We start from the raw sequence: 22,493 nt of genomic DNA, 5'->3' as shown, positions 1-22,493 counted from the left end.
TCCACTTTTGGATGTTCTGGATTGGTGTCTGTCAAGAACTACAAACATTTTCTATATAAAAAGGAGCCCTTCTGGTGGAAGGGGTACTAAGAGAGCACAGCTAAAGTTCAGCCCGCACCCACCTGCAAACTTTGTTCGTAAGTCGCCCCAAACCCACAGGTTCTGCAAGCTTTGGGTCAGCCCGCACATCACTACACCGCATCTCTGCTTGCCGATGATTCTATTCAGGACTATTAATTCAATCTAGGTTATGCTGTGCTTGCATGGGGTATATTGTCAATATGTCCAATGATTTTTAGTTATTTGAAACTATCATTATTGGTAGTACTATTATTCCTGACTAATGATATAATTGAGATATTGTATGCTCCTATGTTACTATGTGTGAAAGATTAAGAGACACAATTTAGGGGCCGATTCACCAAGGGTCGAATATCGAGGGTTAATTAACCCTCGATATTCGACTGGGAATTAAAATCCTTCGAATATCTAAGTCGAAGGATTTTAGCGCAAATAGTTTGATCGTTCGATCGAAGGAATAATCCTTCGATCGAACGATTAAATCCTTCGAATCGAAGGATTTTAATCCAACGATCGAAGGATTATCCTTCGACCAAAATATAAAACTTAGGCAAGCTAACATTGAGTTCGGTAGGTTTTAGATGGCGAACTAGGGGGTCGAAGTTTTTTCATAAAGAGACAGTACATTGACTATAAAATAGTCGAACAATTTTTAGTTCGAATCCTTCGATTCAAAGTCTCGTAGTCAAGGGTCGAAGTAGCCCAAAAAACACTTCGAAACTCTACGTTTTTTTACTTCGAATCCTTCACTCGAAGTTAGTGAATCGGCCCCTTAGTGTTCCAGGACATAATATTTGAGTTTATTTTTGAAGAGGCTGAGGGAGCGTTCCTTAGGGAAAAATTCAGGATAAAATTCTAGAGGCAATTAACTGTAAATATGACCTTACACTATAAGGCTGGGGTGCCCAAAAGGTAGATCGGGATCTATAGACCTTTAGCTTGTGATCAGTAGATCTCAAGACACTGTCAACAAACAGCTTGTCTAAGGGTAAGGCCACACTGGGCGTTTTGGGGAGATTTGGTTGCCTGGCGACTAATTGCCTCGTCTTTGCAGCGATCAATCTCCCCCAACGCCTTCCCTCACTCTGTGCTGGCTAAAATTACGGGCGACTTCGGAACTAACCGCCGTGTGTGATTAGCGCCGGCGTTTTTTCATTTTAGCCGGCGCAGAGTGAGGGAAGATGTTTGGGGAGATTGGACGCCAGGCGACCAAATCTCCCAAAAAATGCCCAGTGTGGCCTTACCCTAAATCACCCTCCTATTTCATTCTTTTCAATCAGATATTAATTATGTTAAGGTTACATAAGAAATAGTTGTTAACTATAGCAATATACATTTCCCATAAATCAATATTTAAGTAATATTTCCCATGTAACAGAATGCTAACAATGCTTTTATGGATGTAGATCATAATGGAACCAAATCACTAAAAGTAGACCCCGCATTAGTAAAGTATGGCCACTCCTGCTATAAGATGTTGTGATGGCTGTTTCTATTAATGCCTTTAAGAGGGGCTTGGATGATTTCAAGTTACTTGTATATTTACAGCGTAGTATTTGTAAATCGTCTTGCTTATTGAAAGCAGTATTTGCCTGTATGTTTGTATTTCTCCGCACTGTTGGTTGTGACTCCTGAAATAACAGACATTCATTATAAAATGTAAGTCGTTGTAATGTAATTAGAAAATGGTATTACAATTGAAAGCAGTGTGTATCTCTTTCCGTTCTGATCCATGAAACAATGTAGCATTTTCTAAACAGAGCTGGAGAACTGTCTTTGCTACATTGTTTCAACAATCAGGCCAGAAGGGCTAAACTGCTTTCAGTTGCAAAAACATTTACCAATAACTTTAAGACTATTTACCTAATGAATGTATGTTGGAAAGTTGTACTTTTTTCAATTTTTTCAGCAGTCTGGCTTTTAAAGAACATTCTCAGTATGCCTCCAGTTCCATTTATTTGGTATGGTTTATCAGTCGGTTATTGCAGCTTTTTTTCTTTTACCAAATTTCTCTCTCTTTCTGTCCCCAGTGCCCAGGCCCGGACTGGCAATCTGTGGTTTCTGGCAAATGCCAGAGGGGCTGCTGTAAGATGCAATAGACAATAACTATTTATTGGGCTGTAGGGGAATTTATGGGCCTCTGTGGGGGCCTCTTAGTACCTGAAATGCCAAGGCAATCTGTGGGTTTTGGCAAATGCCAGAGGGGCTGCTGTAAGATGCCATAGACATTTGCTATTTAGTGGTGGGGGGACTGTATCGGCCTCTGTGTGGCCTGTTGGGGCCTCTGGATACCTGAATTGCCAGGGCCTATTTTGATTCTCAGTCCAGACCTGCCAATGCCACATACTTTCTCAGTACTTTTTTACCCATTCTACTCTCTTCCATTAATTCACTCCACTGCTCGTCTCCCGCTCTTTCTCTCACTGTATATTAATACTGTTGGTCTCAAAACTTCATAAATCATATGCTGTTGTTTTACCTTGTCTCTCTTACCTTCACCTTATTTTACTTGTGAGCTCTGTTGAGCAGTATTTTTGTATGTAATCATTATATACACCCATCTTTTGTACAGTACTGTGGAATATGTTGTAAATATGCGTTAATAATAATGATCATCATCTTTTAACTTTGACATTGCTGCCACCTTCATCCTCTCCTCTATCTTCCTCTCATACTCTGAACTCCTCTCCTCAGATCCTGTTTCTCTCTTCCACAGACAATAGATTTGCGTGTGTGTGGAAATGGCATCTAGAGATTACACTGGTCAGATCCAGTCTTCAGCTCATTGCACTCTTTTAACGCCCTATATGTCTCGACGTATGGATAGCCAGTGTTTATTTGATTTAAACTGTCCCTGCATTTTATGAGCAATTGATTATCCCCCCTGGTTCGTCAGATTTTGAGCTCAAATTATTCATCCTATTCAATACTGCAGACGCTGGAGGCTGAGACTAATCCTCCAATCCTGTTATTGACATCTGCCTTAGCCAATAATATTACAGAGGGGATCCATCCAAACAGAACGCGTCGATTCCAGATTGACAAGCCCATCTACCATTCAACAGCGGTAGTTTATGCTAAACTCAGAGAATGACAAGCCGCCTGACCAATAATATAATAGCCAGGGCGGGATGTCTGAGATGATTAACCCGTCTGTAAGGCCATTGCTAGGCAGTTCGATCGGTAGCGGGAGAGAAGAGCGGACAGTAGGGAGCTCGAAAGGCAGCAGCCCCACCGCCGGCCTGAGTTACCATCAACACCCCGGGGGGAAGTTAAAGCGAACCAACCGCCGGCCCGAGTCACCACCTCCGAAAGCAGCCAAACTTACACCATCAAAGACACAATGAGCAGCGAGGTTGAAACACAACAGCAGCAGCCAGACGCATTGGAGGGCAAGGCCGGCCAGGAACCGGCGGCCACCGTGGGGGATAAGAAGGTCATCGGTAAGTGTGAGTGAATGAGCGGGTGAGCAATGTCCTACAACACAAGCACGGCTGGGTATTTGGCGCGTCAGGCTTCATTTAATTACAACCCCAGCACTGAGCACACACACTGTACAGTCACGTGTTAAGGCGATGGCTGGATATTTGCACCGACAGGCGGCCGTATGGTCACTGTTTATTGTGAAGCCGACTGTTTGCTTTCATAAAGGCGCGAGGTGGGGCAGCGGGTGAGTAGCGGTTAAACCGACAGAGTCTCATGCCACGCGGAGTTGTTAGTGACGGATCACCCCACCCCCATCTGCTCGCGCGCCGTGACATCATCTTTTCCTGTGTCCTGGGCTGTAACATGTCCGCCGTCTGCGGCCTACACCGTCTCGTTCGCACCATTCTAAGCCGCCGCGCCTTCCCTCGCTTCCCAGTAACCCCCCGGCCTCACGTCTGCTGGGACAACACGCCGCCGCAATTGTGCTGGGAACTGGCGGCTCCGTGTATCCCGACTGACTGGGTGGCGGCTTGGCTCTGCTCCAGCCACGTGGTGAGTGAGTAATAGTAGTAGTGCCATAGTGAGCTGCTGACACACACACTGGGCCCGAGCGGGAGGAGCCTTCCCACTGCATGAGGGAGAGCCATTTTATTGTAGCTCAGCTGCATTAGTAATAGCGCTTAGAGCCCCAGGGAATTCTGGGAGTTGTAGTCTTTAACATCTGAAGTAAGAGACTGAATTATTCCTAGTTCAAAGTACATAGTCCATAATTTGAAATTCCTGTCTACATAAACCTTTCCCATGGGGATATCTGCAGACTAGCCAGCAGCTCCATCTAAACAAATCCTCTCACTGATCTAGGAATCGTTGATGAATGCATCCCTTTCATTGTAATTGTCTGTGTTTATTGAGCTCCTGGTGCATACAGACACACACACGCCTAGTGCCATTGTTTTCTTACTAAATGAGGATACCAAGGCATGAAATAGGGACAATGCTTTTTGTCCCAACCTGTACACCGTAACTCCTGTATAGCATCCCCTCAGCCAGTCAGTCATTGGACTACAACTCCATGGAGTATCCATTGCTTTGGCTTATAGTTCACTGACTGCTGATTAACGAGTCGGACACCCTCTGTCCAAACCCCCTTTTTAATTGCTACGACAAAGTGCTCCTTCTATTAAAGGCAGTTGTGCGTGTTTGATTACTGTTGTTCTGCTCTCCAAACTTACGCTTTAATTTTTTCTTTCAGCCACCAAGGTTTTGGGGACAGTCAAATGGTTTAATGTGCGCAATGGTTACGGCTTTATTAACAGGTGAGTTGTTTGAATTGCCCCAACTGTAAAGTCCCTTTGGTTAGTACGTCTTCTGTAAACTGATTCCAAGTAAGCATTTATAGCAGGCGACACCCACGTGCACCCCAAAGTGTTCTTAGTCTGAGTTGGCAAATATATTTTTATAATATTTTAATGTTGGTGAGGGGGGACTTTCTAAGACATGCTTTATGGAGCAGTGGGAGCTGCCATGTTGTCTGTTTTATCACAGGGGCTGTCTACATGTTCAGTGCTGTACTTTTATGAATTCCTGTGCTAAGGAAAGTAGCTTTTACCTACCACTGTTGTGGAAGTGTAGCGATGCAGAAAAAACAGTAATTTTGCCCAGTAGTCCTATTTGTACAGGTAAACATTAAATAAACCCAATAGACTGGTTTTGCTTCCAATAAGGATTTATTATATCTTGGTTTGGATCAAGTACAAGGTACTATTATATTAAAAGGAAATCATTTTTATTAAATTTGGATTTAAGTATAATGTGGTCTATGGGAGACGGCCTTTCCGTAATTCTGAGCTTCATTTAAAATTACAGTAAAACTTAAATTAGTTCCCTCCTTTTGGGGAACTGACTACCTAGAGAAGGTTTTCCATAACATTGCTTTTTTTTTTTTTTTTAAGGGAAATGTGTACCTTTTCCACATAAACCAAACAAAAGCTGATGCTTTATAAACAATAACTAACCTCTTCCCTTGCATGTTTTCGAGATAAGCTCTGTGGTGCATTTATCTTCGAGAGAAGATTCAGATCAAAATCTATTCTCATTTGCCTGCACTTTGTCTAAAGAACCCAACAATGTTTTATGATCCCTAGACAAACTGCTTGTCTAGCATACTTTGTTTTTTCTTCAGTTGCTTTTATCTGACCTATAAACATAAATGAATGATTGTACATTACAGCTTTTAGTGTATCTTGTTGTAACGTGTATAGCTTCTACCCATGTCTTAACATTTTGTATTTCATCCTTCTAGGAATGACACCAAGGAAGATGTGTTTGTACACCAAGTAAGTATTGTACTTGGCCCTGTAGCATATCTTTATATTTTTTAATAATCCAGTGTTGAAAATGTATGCAATGAGGCATTGCATACCGATGAGATTTTGTGAAGTCACTCAAATAACATTTTTTTTTATTTAATTTTTTTTTTTTTTTTTAATTCTAGACTGCCATCAAGAAGAATAACCCTAGGAAGTACCTTCGCAGTGTGGGAGATGGTGAAACTGTTGAGTTTGATGTAGTGGAGGGTGAAAAGGTAAGGCTATATAAAAAGGCACAAGTTTCAAACTTCAGCTTTACCAAACATCCTATACTGAATATATTTCTGGTTAAGGATACCCTGTTCTATACTATACGCTTTTACGATACTTGATCATATTAAATCATTTAAGATTGGTAACTTTGGTTGCCATAGCTAACGTCCACTGTAAGTTTTGGTCGATTATACCTTCGGGGGCTGTTATGTTCAGTTGCATGCAATCTAGTTTAATATTTATAGCTTTCCCGGCATATACATTTGAGAGGTTTATTGCAAGTTCATGGCTAAAAGAAAATAAACCTGGCCAGAAAATAGGTCCTGCACATTTAATGAACTTTCCATTATTTAAGGGGAAATTATTTATAAGCAATTTTGTAATGTTGAATGTCATCTGAAGCCATATTAATGCTTTTGTTGTTGCATAGGGTGCAGAGGCAGCTAATGTAACTGGTCCAGAGGGTGTTCCAGTCCAAGGCAGCAAATATGCAGCAGACCGTAATCATTACAGGCGCTATCCACGTCGCAGAGGTCCTCCACGCAACTACCAGCAAAATTACCAAAACAACGAAAGTGGAGAAAAGGCAGAGGAGAATGAGAGTGCACCAGAAGGAGACGATTCAAATCAACAGCGTCCATACCACAGAAGGCGTTTCCCACCATACTACACACGGAGACCATATGGACGCAGACCTCAATACTCCAATGCTCCTGTTCAAGGAGATGAAGCAGAGGTATTTATCTGTGTATACTACCATTGCTAGCTGTTACGGTAAATTTAAAGTTGCAAATAGGCTTTTGAAACTTTAAATTGGAAAGTGGTGTTTTGAGGCAAAAGCATTACATATTTTAACTTGCCTTTGCTGTACAACTGCAAAAAACCTCAAGCAGCGTTGTATTTGGTGTGACACACACACCACACACCACACACACACACACACACACACACACACACACACACACACACACACACACACGTGTTGAATAGAAGTTCTTGTAACGTCTGTTCTGTATTGTAGATCATACCTCTGTGAAATATTCAGTGTGTACTTTTAAGTGAAATACTAGCCAACATCCACATGGCTAAATGGATTAGTAATTCAGTAGTAGGAAGGATAACGAATGTACATCTTTCATGCACCTACTATTGGTATTTATTTCCATATAATGTTTGCGGATTAGCCTTGAACTTTTTTTTTTTTTTCTTCTTACCCACCCCTTTTCCAGGGAGCAGATAGCCAAGGTACAGATGAACAAGGCAGACCTGCGAGACAAAATATGTATAGAGGCTTCAGACCACGATTTCGCAGGTATTTTTAAACTTTATTAATAATTGACTGATGCATGTGTTGATCTGTAAAGCAGCAGCGTTGGTCTCCCCTTCAAACACTAAGCATAATCCTATGGTGTGCCATGTCTTCATTTTTAAAAAAATATGATTTCAGGGGACCCCCGCGACAGAGACAACCTAGAGAGGAAGGAAATGAGGAGGACAAAGAAAATCAGGGGGATGAAACCCAGAGTCAGCCACCACCTCAACGTCGGTACCGCCGTAACTTTAACTACAGACGCAGACGCCCAGAAAACCCTAAATCACAAGATGGTAAAGAGACCAAGGCAGCCGAAACATCAGCTGAGAACACGTCCACTCCCGAGGCTGAGCAGGGCGGGGCTGAGTAAATACCGGCTTACCAACTCTACCACCATCCGGGTTAGTGAATGAACTGGAAAGCAGGATGACTGCACAGCCATAGTTGCTCAGACATGAAGTCTGTTGCCTTTTTAGTTTTGTTAAACCTGTTGAATTTTTAATTTCTGGATATAGAGGCTGAATAGGGAATGTTCTGTATTCCAGGGCTGTAGCTCTTCAAGTATGTTTTAAATACAGTGGAGAGTCAGCATTCAAAACTAGGAAGCTTCAAACTGTGCCTCTGTGTGTGGAAGCTGGAGAACCTTTTGAAAATGGACTGATAGAATCCCAATTACAGGAAAGAATGACAAGGCGCAGTATATAGAATTAGAGAGAAATGGTACTTGGATGAATGCTAGCTCAGAAGACAACGAATGATGAACAGAAAAGTGAAAGGGTTGTCTCTCCATAAAGCTGTTAGTGCAGACCTACATAGATCTGGATCACATTCCTAATGGCACAGAATGTTTTACAAATGCAGAACTAGAAGAAAAGTTTATGATCTGCTGAAGTCAAGCAGAAGTGTGAAGTGAGGCTCTGATCACATGGGTGCCTTTCTTGGAGCACTTTTTTATTTTATTTTTTCTTTGGATTTAGTAGGAAGTGTTTTATTGGAACTAATTTATGCAACTTTTTTTTTTCCCTTGTAGTTTTTTGTCATCAAAATGTCAAGACAGAAATTCCAGCAATAAGAAATGAACAAAGAATTGGAACTGAAGACCTTAAGTGCTTGCTTTTTGCTCTTGACCAGATAACTTCATCCTGCATGGATAACTGCAGAGATGGTTTTTGTTTTTTATCTAAAAAGCTCCTTTTGGGAATGACAATTTTTTAAAAAAAACATTTTTTCTCAATGTACCTTCAAAGGTTTTTAAATTGTTTCATATCTGGTCAAACTAAGATTTTTAAGAACCTCATTTTTAATTTGTAATAAGCGTACACCTAATTGTTTTTCAAAAGTCAACAAACTGCAAGCATCTGTTAATAAAGGTCTTCACATTATGCCTCTGGCTTGGATTCTTTCATGTGATCCTAGGATGACTTGTCAAAACTTCTTAAAAGGGGTTGTTCAGGTTTAAATTAACTTGGTACGTTGTTGATAGTGATATTCTGAGACCATATGCAGTTGGGGGGGGGGGGTTTAAGCTCTCCAGTTTGCAATCTGGTTACTAGGGTTCCAATTACCCTAGCAACACATTGGTTTAAATGAGATACTGGTATAGGAGAGGGCCTGAATAGAAAGATGGGTGATAAAAAAAAAAAGCAATTTTTTTTTTTTTTCGGGGAGTGTTGTCTAACCCCCATTTGAAGGCTGGGAGAGTGAAAAGGGCAAATGATAAAAAAAAAAAAAAAAAACTAAAAGGAAAAACGAAGTTCAGTTGAAAAAACATGTTCTCATGAAGAGAACACTAATCCCCAGCATATTACTTTACTAAACTGTAGGTCTGAAGGCTCCTGTATACAGCCAGGCAGAATAAAATGGAATGAACTTGTTTTGATTAACCAAACCTACACTTGCATGGAAGAAAATATATTGTAACAGCCTATAATTGGGGACATTTACATTAGCTGCACCGTGTAGGAGAACAATTATTTTATATCTATCCAGTTTTAAAGATATTATGCAGAGTTCTAAACTGCAGGAGGAATACATCTTCAGCTTTTAATGTAACTGGTTTTTTTTTACGGTCTTCTCTTATGTGCCGTTTCTCTGCGTTTAATGAAACTCTGGGATGCAGTATAGGAGTTATCAGGACTGTGCCAGCTATATTCTCTAGTATGCAAACAAGCAAGCTTCCTTTTAGCAGACAAACCAGAACATCTCATCACTTCAACTTACTTCTAGGTGGCACCATACATTTTTGGGGACTGGGGTATAAAGCCAACAAAGAGATGTTTTGATCAATGCACATTCCCTGGTCCAGTTTCATATGTAAATTAGTATCTATGCATTGCTTGGATTTTCAAAACCAGGTTATTTTGTTCTAACATTGGCGAGCCCCCATACCACGTAAAGGTAAACCTCATATGGTGGTTCCTTACTATTTACCTCCAGTCATATTTTTCAAAGGCTGGTTTGCATGGTAGCATCTTTTGCTAAAAAGTTTAAGGTGAACCACCCCTTTTAGTTGCAGATCAGCTATGACATTCGAAAGAGCTTTTCCCCAACTCATCTGCTGCCTTGTAGCCTAATGTCAAGTATCTTGTTGCTCACTGGAGCTTTAGACACACGTGGAGATTCAGGGAGATGTTGTCACCTGGCGACAAATCACCTCTTCTGGCGACTAATCTCCCCAAACTGACTTCCAGCCAGCTAGGATCTAAATCGCCTGATGGGATGGCACTCAGAGCGCTTCGTTTTCTGAAGTTTCCTTGTTAGGCGACTTTGGAGAACGAAGCACTCAGAGTGCCATCCCGCCGACGGGAAGGCAGTTTGGTGAGATTAGTCGCCCGAAGAAGAGGCAATTAGTCGCCAGGCGACAAATCTCCACGTGTGTCTCTGCCATATGGCTGACATCGACGTGGCATGTAGTATGACAGTATAGCTTTTATACAAGTGAATGCTCACACAAGCACTTAATTGTTCTGCCACATACACATATCAGTGCTTTGGTTGTTCTGGCAGGTTTAATATCTGCAAACAATGATTAATTATTGAACCAGCATGATAGGGGCAATATTAAGCTTTTGTTTGTGCAATCTGGTATCAGCACCAGTATAAAGTCCAAAGCATGCACAATCCCTTAGTAGGATATTCCCCCCCCCATCACTCATCAATCCAGCTCAGTGAATGAAAGCAAATAGAACCTTTATGGAATCTGAACTTAAAACGCCCATAGTAAATGCACAATTATTTTCCTTCTGTTGTCTTATAGGCCCCTTACAAGATGGGTGTGTATGAAAAACCCCGCAGCCAAATAAAGTTCACCTGGTGTTGCCTTAAGGTGGCCATACACGGGCCGATAAAAGCTGCCGACAGACCGTGTCGGCAGCTTATTGGCCCGTGTATGGGGGCCCCCGACGGGCTTCCCCGATCGAGATCTGGCCGAAAGTCGGCCAGATCTCGATCGGATGGGATTAAAAATCCCGTCGGATCGCGGCCGCATCTGTTAGTTGATGCGGTCCCGCGATCCGACCGCCCGTTTGGCGAACGCTAGGATCCGATTGTTGGGCCCTAGGGCCCACGATCGGATCAGCCCGATATTGCCCACCTCAAGGTGGGCATATCGGAGGGAGATCCGCTCGTTTGGCGACATCGCCAAACGAGCGGATCTATCCGTGTATGGCCACCTTTAGAGTAGACTATTAATCTACTGCAGTCACACTTACACTACATAGGCACATCTACCAAAAGAAGCTTAGTGGACCAGATAGATTCTGCAAAATAATCGAACTGTAACACTCAAAAGGGCGAGAGTATGTATTTCTTATAGGGTAAAAAACATGATCAGCAAAACAAGGCAGTGCAGTGTAGGGGAATGTGGGTATGTCCCCTGTGTTTATTTAGTAACAAAATTTTGGGCCATATCTTAGTTTTTACACAGTATTTGGTGTCCCTCCAACTGAGCACCAAGCTACATTGAATCAGGAGTCAGGGTGTGCTGTAGCATAAATTATCTCTATGCTCATATATTATATATGGGCTGAACTCCACAGCGTGCCAAGGAGCTATCCGTCGCCATGTGATGACACACACGTGACGTGACGGTTGTCCAGAAGATAAAGGAAGTGAATGAGAATCAGCCCTAAAAGATTGTAGACTATTTAAAACTCCTTATGCAAAGAACAGCTCCACCTGCTGGTCATATTGGCTGACTGCAATCAGGAAAAAATTCTGAACTTGCTCTGCTTACCGTAGTAAATAAAATCAGATGAGCATAAGGCTAATACAGAAAGTAGCAGATTCTAGGGCCTGCATATAAACAAAAGCCAAGAATCAGCTAATTCACTGCCATCCGCACTCTCCAATGCAGTGCCTGTGGGTGCAGACACAGGAGAGCATGGATCTGAGAGGAGGGACTGTTTTTCAGCCTGCACTTATGCACAGTTTGAGAAACAGCCCAGTGTGGGATTAGCCTAAAGCAGATAAACCACTTTAATATGAGTTAAGTGGATGTTGATGTGGTTTATGTCTCCAGGAACTGCCAAACTAAATTTGAAACGATCTGGGCGAAGTGATTGCCCCTGGATGATTAGGGCAAGTAACTGGTTGAACTTTTTTCTTTCTATAGGATAGGCAAGGCAGTAGGGCAGGTGGATTGTATGTAACAGAGAATGTTCATGTTTGGGTTATGTACCAATAATTGATGGTGGATACTGAGTTACTTGACAACTCCCTCCCCCACAGACTGACATTGACTACTAAACAAAGTATACTGTTGAACAAATGGAAGCAGCAAATGGCAATTGCAAATGTTATTTATTGTTTTATGGCAATATAAAAGGCAAATAAAAAGAAGTTGACAAACAAAAAAGATCTCACCAGTCTTTCACCTTGAAATTCACTTTTAGTATGATGTAGAGAGTGATATCTGAGATCATTTGCAATTGGTTTTATTTTCTATAACGGCTAAAGCCCAGGGGAGATTTTGTAGTATGATGTCGGATTAACAAAACGCATCCTACAAGTCGGATCTAGTCGCACAGGTCAATATATAAGACTGATACAAAAATCTGATGTGAAAACTACATGGAAAATTTCCATCAGTCGCGACACAGCGGTCAGAACGTGGCATCTTCATCCGACAAGATAAAATCTGAAGGTAACTGACCGACTTTTTTATCCTATTCAAAATTCATTGGGGCTCATTTATAACCACGGGGCAAATTTGCACCTGGGCAGTAACCCACGGCAACCAATTTGGTGTATGCTTTCAGTGTTCTGCTTGCAGCTGGCTGAGAAAAATCTGATCACTGATTGGTTGCTGTGGGTTACTGCCCAGGTGCAAATTTGCCTAGTGTTTATAAATAAGCCCCATTGTCTGACGGATGTAGATGCAACAAACTACACCATTCGACTTCTGACCTGACTTTCCTTTCTAGCTATATTAGGGACCAGATTTCATAGTCCTATGATCCCAAATCTTGTGCAGTTGCATAGCAAGATCAGAAAAAATCTGAACCACAAAATCGGATCAAAATCTCCCGTGTAGTTCTACCCTTACCAAGGAAAACCTCCAGGGTGCACAAGTGAAGCATGCTGCCCTAGTGCCCTATCCCACACATTGCCAGTAAAGGAATGCAGAAATAAAATGGCACATTGGACTGATAATAAGCCCCAATAACTGTAAGCTTAGTATTATTATTTTCTCATATATAGTGTATATATATATATGTATATATTCCCAATAATGATGTACTTCTGAGTATTCCTTCCCAACATGGCTCACTCCCTGGCTGCTGTTTAGTGTATAGCGCCTGCATTTCTGTGTCTTGGCACATCCTCATGGTGGCATTGTTTCCCCAGACACCAGTATGTCAGTTACACTTGTGCACTGACATTGATTTATTATTCAACTGCAAATATAAACTGTAAGCACATAGGCTTAATAGGCATGTCTCTAGTTTCAACTTTTGTCACCTCCTTGTCAGTGAGAGCCAGGGATGTTGGCATCTGCATTACAAATGTTTGATTTGATCTGTGTGTGAAGAACGTATTTACAGTTTTGTGGATTTACTGTTTTATCTATCTACCCCAGTACATTTTTGACCATCAAAAAACCAAATAAGTTGGACTTTTTCACTGCCACACCATGAAATGGTTTGGTGAACTATAAAGATGGAAGTAAGGGCTTGACTTTCTTGCAGGGATATTGAGGAATGCAGAATCGCGAGAAAAGTATACAGGTATCCATTATCCAGAAAGCTCAGAGTTATGGAAAATCTGTCTCCCATAGACTCTAAGACTAAATCTTTTTTTTTGTTTAATTACACGGATATATATGGGATCCAGGGGGTTAAATTGTCTACTGGTATTATATCACTATAATACACAAGAGCAATGAAATCCTGTAAAATATATCCTTATTATTATAGCCTAAATCAGCCTTTGGCCTCCTGCTTTTATCTGGAACTCCTCTGTGATTTATAAAATCCTTAATTTTTACAATGGATTATCTGTTTTCTGTAGGAAGTCCAGGTGCTTGTAACCTGGATATCTGGGTGGGATAGCACACCCTTTTGGCCCAGGAAGGTTATGATGAATTACTGTGATGGTTGGATATAGTGACGGGATGCTCGTGGCTCTTCCTCTTTTAAGAGCTGTAGGGACCCCATGAATGTCCAGTAAGTGATAGCCTAGCTCCTGTTATAGTACATCCAAGGGGTGTAAGATAATCAGGGCTAGTGAGCAAGAGCAGCTCTGTGCTCCACCAAGGAAAATAACTGGGGTTAATTTTCCCCAGGCAAAATCCGCCAGAGTAGGGACTTCAGTGTGGTAGGGCTCAGGGTTGAGTATAGTATCTTGGAGCACCACTGGACAATCCAGTGCACTGGGGATGACATTGTGATGATATCACCCATTAATATGCTGTATTGTGTACTTCTTGATGTATCGCCTCATTTGTTATTGAACCAGGCAACTACTGCTTTTGTGTTTAATAAACATCAAGTTCATGGTTAAGAACCTTATTTAAACAGAGCCATATAAACAAATACAAGACATAACAGTTTACATAAACAATCATTTCACCAGAACAGATGCACAGTTACAATGACATATTGTTGGTAGACAGATGGGGACGGCTCTGCTTTCAAGAGCTTACAATGTAAGAGGAGTATGCTCATTTATGTTCATATTCCACAGGCTAAAGACACACGCATTACCTCTCACACACATTAGCAACCCAGGTTGTTATTTTCGTGTACACACACACTAGGGCTCATTTACATATTTTGCCTTTTGAAGCAAATGGGATGCAATTGCACATTCTGAAGTTTGGCACTCGGTGTGAGAGTGTTATTTTGAAAACCCTGGAGCAACCACCTGATTCAGAGGTGATGGTAGCACCAGAGTTTTCTTGCATCAATCAGTAAAATGGAATGATATTTGGAAAGGGAAGTGGGATGGACCAGTTGGTTCTGTGTGCAGCTATATGGAATTGCAATGTTGATGCAAGTATTAATGAATGGGATTTTTCTACTGACTGCGGACAATTTAGTGACCCCGCAACTGCACTGCTGACACTCAGATCACTACTGACACTCAGATCACTACTGACACTCAGATGAAGCTGGTTTCTAGGCTCTCTTTTTCTCATTTACAGAGGATATCTCTCACATGCTGGTTCCCTGCTTTTTATCACATATACTGACATACATACTGATGTCTCACACATACACTCTAGTCTACAGAGAGTCTCTCCCACACACATACACACACACTAATAGCTCTGTCTCTCCTACTCTCTATGAATATGTCCTGTATTAAAAGGGGTATAGATTCCCTGGAGGAGAGGAAAATTATTTCCTATTTTACAAAGCACCATAAGGCCCCTCCTAGAATATTGCAGTTTTTGTCTCCAGTACTTAAAAATAATATTATCAAAACAGCGAAAGTCCGAGCTGATAAAGAGTATGGAAGGTCTCAGTTCTGAAAATGGCCAAGTTTGGATTGTTTGAGCTGGAGAAGAGGTGCTTAAAGGAGGATATGATAAGTAAATATATATTCACTAGTCAGTATTAACAGTAGACACAAGGGCTTCCATTCAGATTAGAAGAAAGGAGGTTCCATCTGTATATTTCTCTCCCTGAATCAGTTGTACTGGCTGATACATTAGATAGCTTCAAGAATAAGGTTGAGACATTTTTATCAAGGGAAAAATACAGGGTTTAATTTAGAGACACTCTCTCTGTCACTGTCATCCAGAGTGCCTCTCTAAGCATACATCTTCCTCTGCTGGGCTTTATTTTCTCATTTAGATAATATAAGGTATATTATCTTAATCTCCATGCCTTCTGCCTTTAGAAAAAAGAGAGCAGGTTATAAGAATCTAGTGAACAGGGAAAGTGCCAAGCTCAGCATGAACTCAGCGCCACTGGGCTGCATTTTTCTCCTATAAAATCTATCAGTAAAGAGGGGATTTTGTAGATTCAGATGGAACTGTCAGTTGCTGTAGAATGGGCAGCTCATCAGTTGAGATCCTAAGTCTGATCTTAACTGTCTCTTCATTTGTTTCCTTTATTCTGTGCAGCACAACAGACTGCTGGAGGGTAAGAATTTCTTTATTTCATTTGTTACTAGTTGAATAATTGAAATGTATTTTTTAATACTGCATGGGACTGCAATATACTTGCCATTTTGGCAGTGTTAGCCAATTGAAGGTTTAAAAACTCATAACATATTTTTTTTGCTTTACAATCACAAGAAAAATTCACCTTACAATAACCTTGGAGAAGTCCAGCAGAGACTTTATTTTACTTTGTGTGACAGATAACGAGCCACAGAATACTCCAACATTGATTTGCCCCAAATTTTTAAATCGCTGGGTCCGAGGTAATGGAATTTATGTCCCCACATGTCCCTGAGTGCATACCTTATGGACCTAATAGGCAAATAAATGCAAAAGAACAATGCCTCTTAGGTTCTTTTCACTTTATGACCATATGTGATACACCATAAATGGAACAAACTTGTCTCCTACTGACATCATGCAGCACTTGAGAAAGAATGTTCATTATTCAACCATCATAGAAGTTTACAATATAATTTCACACAAAGCACACACACGCACACTAGGGACAATTCCATCACAAACCAGTTAACCTATCAATATGTTTTTAAACTTTTGTTTGAAACCAGAGTACCCAGAGAAAACCCACACAAACAAGGAAAAATTATATAAACCCTACACAGATAAAACTTTGATGAGAATCCAACCCAGGAACCAAGTACTGTGACTCAGCAATGCTAACTGCCACTGTGGAAGAAATGTATTAATGAAACTCCCCTTTATATAAACTGACCGATGTAAGTAAAGGCAGCCCCGTTGGTTCTGTAGAATATGGAAAATATGTCTAGGTACAGCATTCTGGTCTTGCTTCAATCCCCATATACTAACTGGCCCAACCTAGTTTTAATTGTATCTAGTTTTTAGGGCAGAGACACACGCGAAGACTGGGGAGATTAGTCGCCAGGGGCAAAGGCTTAAAGCTTTTTTTGTCAACTGAAACTCTTATAATTCTTTATCAGCCAAAAGCTGAACAACCACAATGCTGAATCCAATATTAACCCCAAGAAATTACAATGACCATCTATTAACTACAGGAATCAGCAAGTCCTTGATATTGTGCTGATCTTACTCCACTGCATGGCCAACACATTTTTACATGAATAAAGACATATTTTAGGAGTTGCATGTTCACTTGAAGGGCCTTAATTGTAAACACCCTGGTAGAGCTGATTTATTTCACCTTAGAAACCCTAGTTCAGGAACATGGCAAGTAAGAGAACACTTCTGAGTGGTTGTTGGACTGTTTTGGTTTGAGTCTCCCCTTGCTGATTGAAACTTGCATGAAGAGCACATTATGCTCCTACAGATGTATGATCATCTTTCTGTTTCAGCAATGCAGACATAGATCCAACAATATATAGTGGCAAATAAGTGTTCACTCCCAAATGAGTTTAATCTCCATAAGCTTCCAAGAGTATCTACTGTAGAAAAGCTAATAGACACTCTCCTCAAATCTCCCTTTTTTCTTTTCAAATTAAACACCAAACCCAATTTATTTGTTTTAATTCAAACATCCATAATGACATTTTAAAATATCAGCTGTCAATCACAAATTGCTTTCACTTTCCATTCAACACTTTCTAGATGTCCCTGGACTCCTGACATCCCCCCTCCATCTTCACTGTCTATAATTGCATAGGCTGTGTATGTGCATGTGCACCAGACCCCCATTCTAGTACCTAAGCAAGATTTTGGAATGGTGTAGCCTGATTGTGAATTTAGAGCCTGAAGGAAACAAGATTTAAATAATGTATATAGTTTTTATATAGTAAATTGTATTTTGCTTTACAAACACATCAGAAAAGAATTTGGAATTATTTCATGGCAATTATCGTCAAGAGAAAATGACAATAATTGCCAGGGATTAACTTCCAGAGAATTCAGTGGTTGGAAATGTCAAAGACTTCCAGCTGAGGGATAAACTCCAGTCTGAAGGATATTTGGTCATTCATTCCCCAAGATGATGCTGAGAAGTAGAACCATTCAATTTGGAACAATTTAACCAACTTGCTGCCTTCTCAGGATAGGACTGGGCTGAACCCTTTCTTATGTAGTCAGCTTACCTGGACAAAGTAATGCTTGCATTCACTTGTTTTTCATTCCTTGTATTTTTCTTTGGCACTGCAAATTTTGCAGTGGTCAAGCAGTGAAAATGAAAGGAAATGTGTTTTTAATTAATGTATGTATGAAGAAACCGTAACATACAAAAAAATTATAAAATCCGTTTAAAATCCGTTTAATGAGAAAGACACTATCTCTATCTATCTATCTATCTATCTATCTATCTATCTATCTATCTATCTATCTATCTATCTATCTATCTATCTATCTATCTATCTATCTATATTATCTTCCTTTTATTCTTTCTTTCTTTCTTTCTTTCAACTATCTATAATGTGTTTTTAGTTCACGTATGTTTGAAGAAACCGTAACATACAAAAAAATTAAGAAATCCGTTTAATGAGAAAGACACTATCTTTCTTTCTTTCTTTCTTTCTTTCTTTCTTTCTTTCTTTCTTTCTTTCTATCTATCTAAATATCTATGTATCTATTAGGGATGCACCGAATCCAGGATTCGGTTCGGGATTCGGCCAGGATTCAGACGTTTTCAGCAGGATTGGGATTCGGCCAAATCCTTTTGCCCGGCCGAACAGAATCCTAATTTGCATATGCAAATTAGGGGCGGGAGGGAAATCGCGTGACTTTTTCTCACAAAACAAGAAAGTAAAAAGTGTTTTCCCTTTCCTACCCCTAATTTACATATGCAAATTAGGATTCGGATTCCGTTTGGTATTCGGCCGAATCTATCGTTCTATATCTATCGTTCTATATCTATCTACTTATCTTTCTTTCTTTCTTTCTTTTTTTTATCTATTATCTATCTATCTATCATCTATCTATCTATCCATCTATCCATCTACGTGTATGTGTGTGTGTCAAGCAAGATGATTGCCCACAGGTTGAATGTTTGGATATTCGAAAAATTGTATCCTCATCTTTAGATAGCTTGACGTACAGATTAGTGATTAGCTTTAGATTGTATTTACTCGATATGCAACAAGTCTCAGCTATCAATAACCATTTATGCTTTAGCAAGATGCAAAGGATCCCTTGTCATCTGTAGGCTTGAGTTCTCGATGCAGAGGCTTATGGAGTGAATGCCTATTTGACAACATGGCTGGTATATGGACCTGTGACTTTCTTGTCTCCTATCTCAATGAGCATCCAGGTGGGTGGGACTTTATTAAATAATGATAACGATGCTATTAGACAAGAAACAACATTTTTATTACCCGATGCATTTTCTCTTTGTGTGACAGTTGCACTGGTGGTCAGCCGTGCCTTGGTCCTTATAGAGGGAGTCCTGTGCTTTGCTGCAGCTCCTCTATTAATATTGGGTATGGGCTGCACAACAGTGATCAGCAACTTAGACCATCACAAACAAAAGTTCTTCACAGCTGCAGGGATCATCCTTCTAATGGCAGGTATACCATTAAATGTGCTGCTACACGCCATAGTAGGAAACGTGTTTGTTACTTAATTTAAAAGTGGTATTTGAAGTATCTGATGTGGAAAAATAATGAGAGGCTAAACAGAGGTCTTTGTTTATTTGAATGTATTTGGATGAGATACAACAGAAAGTGACACAGATAGGTGGCAAGTGTTTGGCTGTGGTATCATAATACCTTAATAAGCCTTAATACTGCTGCCTCACTTCCTTCATCATTTTAATTTTATAAAATGATGGTAATAGCAGTGTTTCTCCAACAAGTGCCTTACATAGCCAGCACACTACATTTTTTTAAACCCCCAAAGAGAAACAAATTGCTACCAACATCAATGATGACCATAAATTTTGAACTTTTAGAAAGCGATGCAAAGCAGCAAATGCTATTTATCCTTATATACTTCCAGATGTTGTTGGCAGACATTGGCTGACAGTTGTAGAACCTGCTTTCTTAAATGACCCAAAACTCCTCCAACAAATACAGTCTATTTTAGAAAAGAATTAACAGATTATACCCTACTTTATTATTATGTTTTTGAATGACTGCATGGCTCTTTCAGCACCATTATGCTGGTTGTCTCATTTCAGGGTTTTCTGGAGGAACTGCTGTCTTCTGGTATGCTATAGATACAGCCACAAAATATAGGACAGAGGTGAGTATTTTTTCGATTAATGAATCCATTTTTGTATTATAGACTGGAGAACTGGGCATCTGTGTATTATACAAAGCAGGGATTCAATTAAAGAGCAGGAGACCCAGTACAGTATTTCATTTCTTCTGCTCCCCAGTTTATACTTATAAGTATGCGCAGCAACATACACATAGAGATAAATCATTGGGAGTGTGTATTAAAAGGAGGTATGAAAATATCAATTTTTCCCCTAAAGATATTGAAGAACTTCAGTAGCTGATTGGGGGCAAGGACAGTAAAGAATGGGTGCACATGTTCTGTGATATGCTTTGCTGAAAAAATAATTGTAGTTGGATAATTATAGATATGTCACTTGGAGGACCACTTGTGATATATAATTATCTGTGTAACATAACACAATATGTGTCTCTCTTTGTCATATACTGTATAACTATCTGTGTTTCTTTTTTTTTTTGTCATAAGAATATTTTTGTTGTTCTGTGTGGTTTAATCCTACAGGGGAAGTTAGTGCTCTGAATTATTACTATTATTTCCACCCCTGGTAATGTCACTGTTCTTCGTGCCTTTCTAGGTAGATCTGGCAGTCCCTGGCATCACATATGAACTGGGATATACTTACTGGCTTGCTGCTGCTTCAGCATTATGTGCTGTCACATCTGCATTGTTGTTAATGTATTTAAACTGCAAAGCTGGGAAAAGAAGCATTTGTACAATTGAACCTGGAATCCATAACAATGCAATAACCTATCTGTAAATATTTACTTTACCGTTCCATGCTAGCAATGCGGAAATTGTCAGACTATTGTCTGATTCCGTTTAAATCCAGTGTCCTGTAAAGAGCTACTACTGTATATCTCAATTTTGCATGAAAAAATGTTTTTAGTATTGTACTGGGAATCAGGAGCAGATTAATGCACAGGCTCAATGTGATCAGGGGCTCATTTAGCTTTTTTCAGTTATTATTTCTATTTTCTTTGAATATTTAGTTGTGCTGATTGATCGTGTCAGGCGCACCTGCTGGGAGAAGAAGGCAGGCAAGGCACATGGGCAGGGCCGGATTTACATAGTAGGCGCCCCTAGGCCCACTGCCGTTCATCGCCCCTGTCCCCTCCCCTTTATTTGCGCAAATTTTCCCCATCTGGACCAGAGCAATGGGGATTGGCGCATAGGAAATTTAAAAAGTGATTGTATCTCCAGTGCATCCCAAGTGTTTTTGAACTAATGTGGGTGTGGTTGGTCAGCATGCCGCCCCCCTAAATTCCTGCCACCCTAGGCCTGGGCCTAGGCGGCCTTTCCACAAATCCGGGCCTGCACATGGGGTGTGTCTGGACGTGTGCAGATCCAGTTATGTCACTGCCCGATATATATTGCAAAACATCAGTATTCTGTTTGAGCAATTTAAGAAATGTATAATGGCGCTTTAAGTGCATGTGCTCGTCATTTAAATCTTACACTTCACCAGGCTAAATTCCACTATAAATCTGGATTTTATTAAATCACACATTTTGATTTCCACATTTTCCTGTCATTCCTAAATTTGGCATATGCACCAAAATACAACTGGAGTGTTACTTATTCAGTATCTCTGAACACTGCAATACCCATAGCAAAGTAAACCTTTGGCTACTCCTGGCTCGGCTCTGCTGTATGCCTGCCTTAAAGTCTGCCAATGTGGCATTTGTGAGGCCTCCCGGAAGCATAATGTTATAGACTATCACATCATATAAGCTATTCTATTTAGTGTAAACATTATGTAAAAGAAACAAAAAAAACTATAGACATTTCAAACCAATCGGTTACATGTCTGTGTTACAATTGGGGCTAAGGAAGGAAGAGGTTTTAGCTGGGATCAATGTGTTTTACCAGAGAGTGGTGCAGAGAGGTGCCTAATCACCACAAGCCTAATCACCACAAATTTAAAAGTCCTTATAGTTAGACTGTATTGCCTCACTGGCAGCATCAACAATACACCTTGCCAATTTTTTTTTTTTTAGAAAAGTCGTCATATCTGTTGTTTTACTTTGTTATGAATATTATAGCCATTTTTAGCATTTTTTATGGGGCAGGTTGTGTGGTATGCCCATTGTCATTAATTTCTTTATCCTTACAAATGAACTGAGTGAGCTGTTGAGCAAAGACACTATATGGTTTGAGTTTTCTTTAAGGAGATAAGACAGAACAGTAATATGTTGGACTGGAGGGGTGTGGGTCCACCGGGGCAGTCACCCCCCCCTCTACCCCCAAGGCCCCCCCCTGGGTCAAATCCCCCTCTGTCCCCCCTTATCCCCCACACATACCTTCTTTGCGAACTGATTCGCAC

At 40.4% G+C, this 22,493-nt stretch overlaps 2 protein-coding genes across 2 annotated transcripts; both read left to right on the top strand.

Moving 5' to 3' along the window:
* The first annotated feature begins 3,270 nt into the window (after nt 1-3,270).
* On the top strand, nt 3,271-8,783 carry ybx1.L (Y-box binding protein 1 L homeolog). The gene is given in 8 exon segments (NM_001085898.1): nt 3,271-3,524; nt 4,760-4,823; nt 5,810-5,843; nt 6,002-6,091; nt 6,520-6,825; nt 7,319-7,401; nt 7,537-7,802; nt 8,432-8,783. Coding segments are annotated over 7 exon segments (912 nt in total). The 5' UTR covers nt 3,271-3,424; the 3' UTR covers nt 7,772-7,802; nt 8,432-8,783.
* A 3,904-nt stretch (nt 8,784-12,687) lies between these two features.
* LOC121395570 (claudin-16-like) lies at nt 12,688-21,260 on the top strand. Its single transcript, XM_041569372.1, has 5 exons — nt 12,688-15,992; nt 19,106-19,241; nt 19,333-19,497; nt 20,109-20,173; nt 20,745-21,260. The coding sequence occupies exons 1-5, from the start codon at nt 15,900-15,902 to the stop codon at nt 20,925-20,927; spliced, it is 642 nt and encodes a 213-aa protein (XP_041425306.1). The 5' UTR covers nt 12,688-15,899; the 3' UTR covers nt 20,928-21,260.
* Nucleotides 21,261-22,493: the final 1,233 nt, after the last annotated feature.

This window comes from Xenopus laevis, chromosome 7L (assembly GCF_017654675.1).
Source record: "Xenopus laevis strain J_2021 chromosome 7L, Xenopus_laevis_v10.1, whole genome shotgun sequence".
NCBI lineage: Eukaryota > Metazoa > Chordata > Amphibia > Anura > Pipidae > Xenopus > Xenopus laevis.
This window is presented reverse-complemented; position numbering and strand designations above follow the sequence as displayed.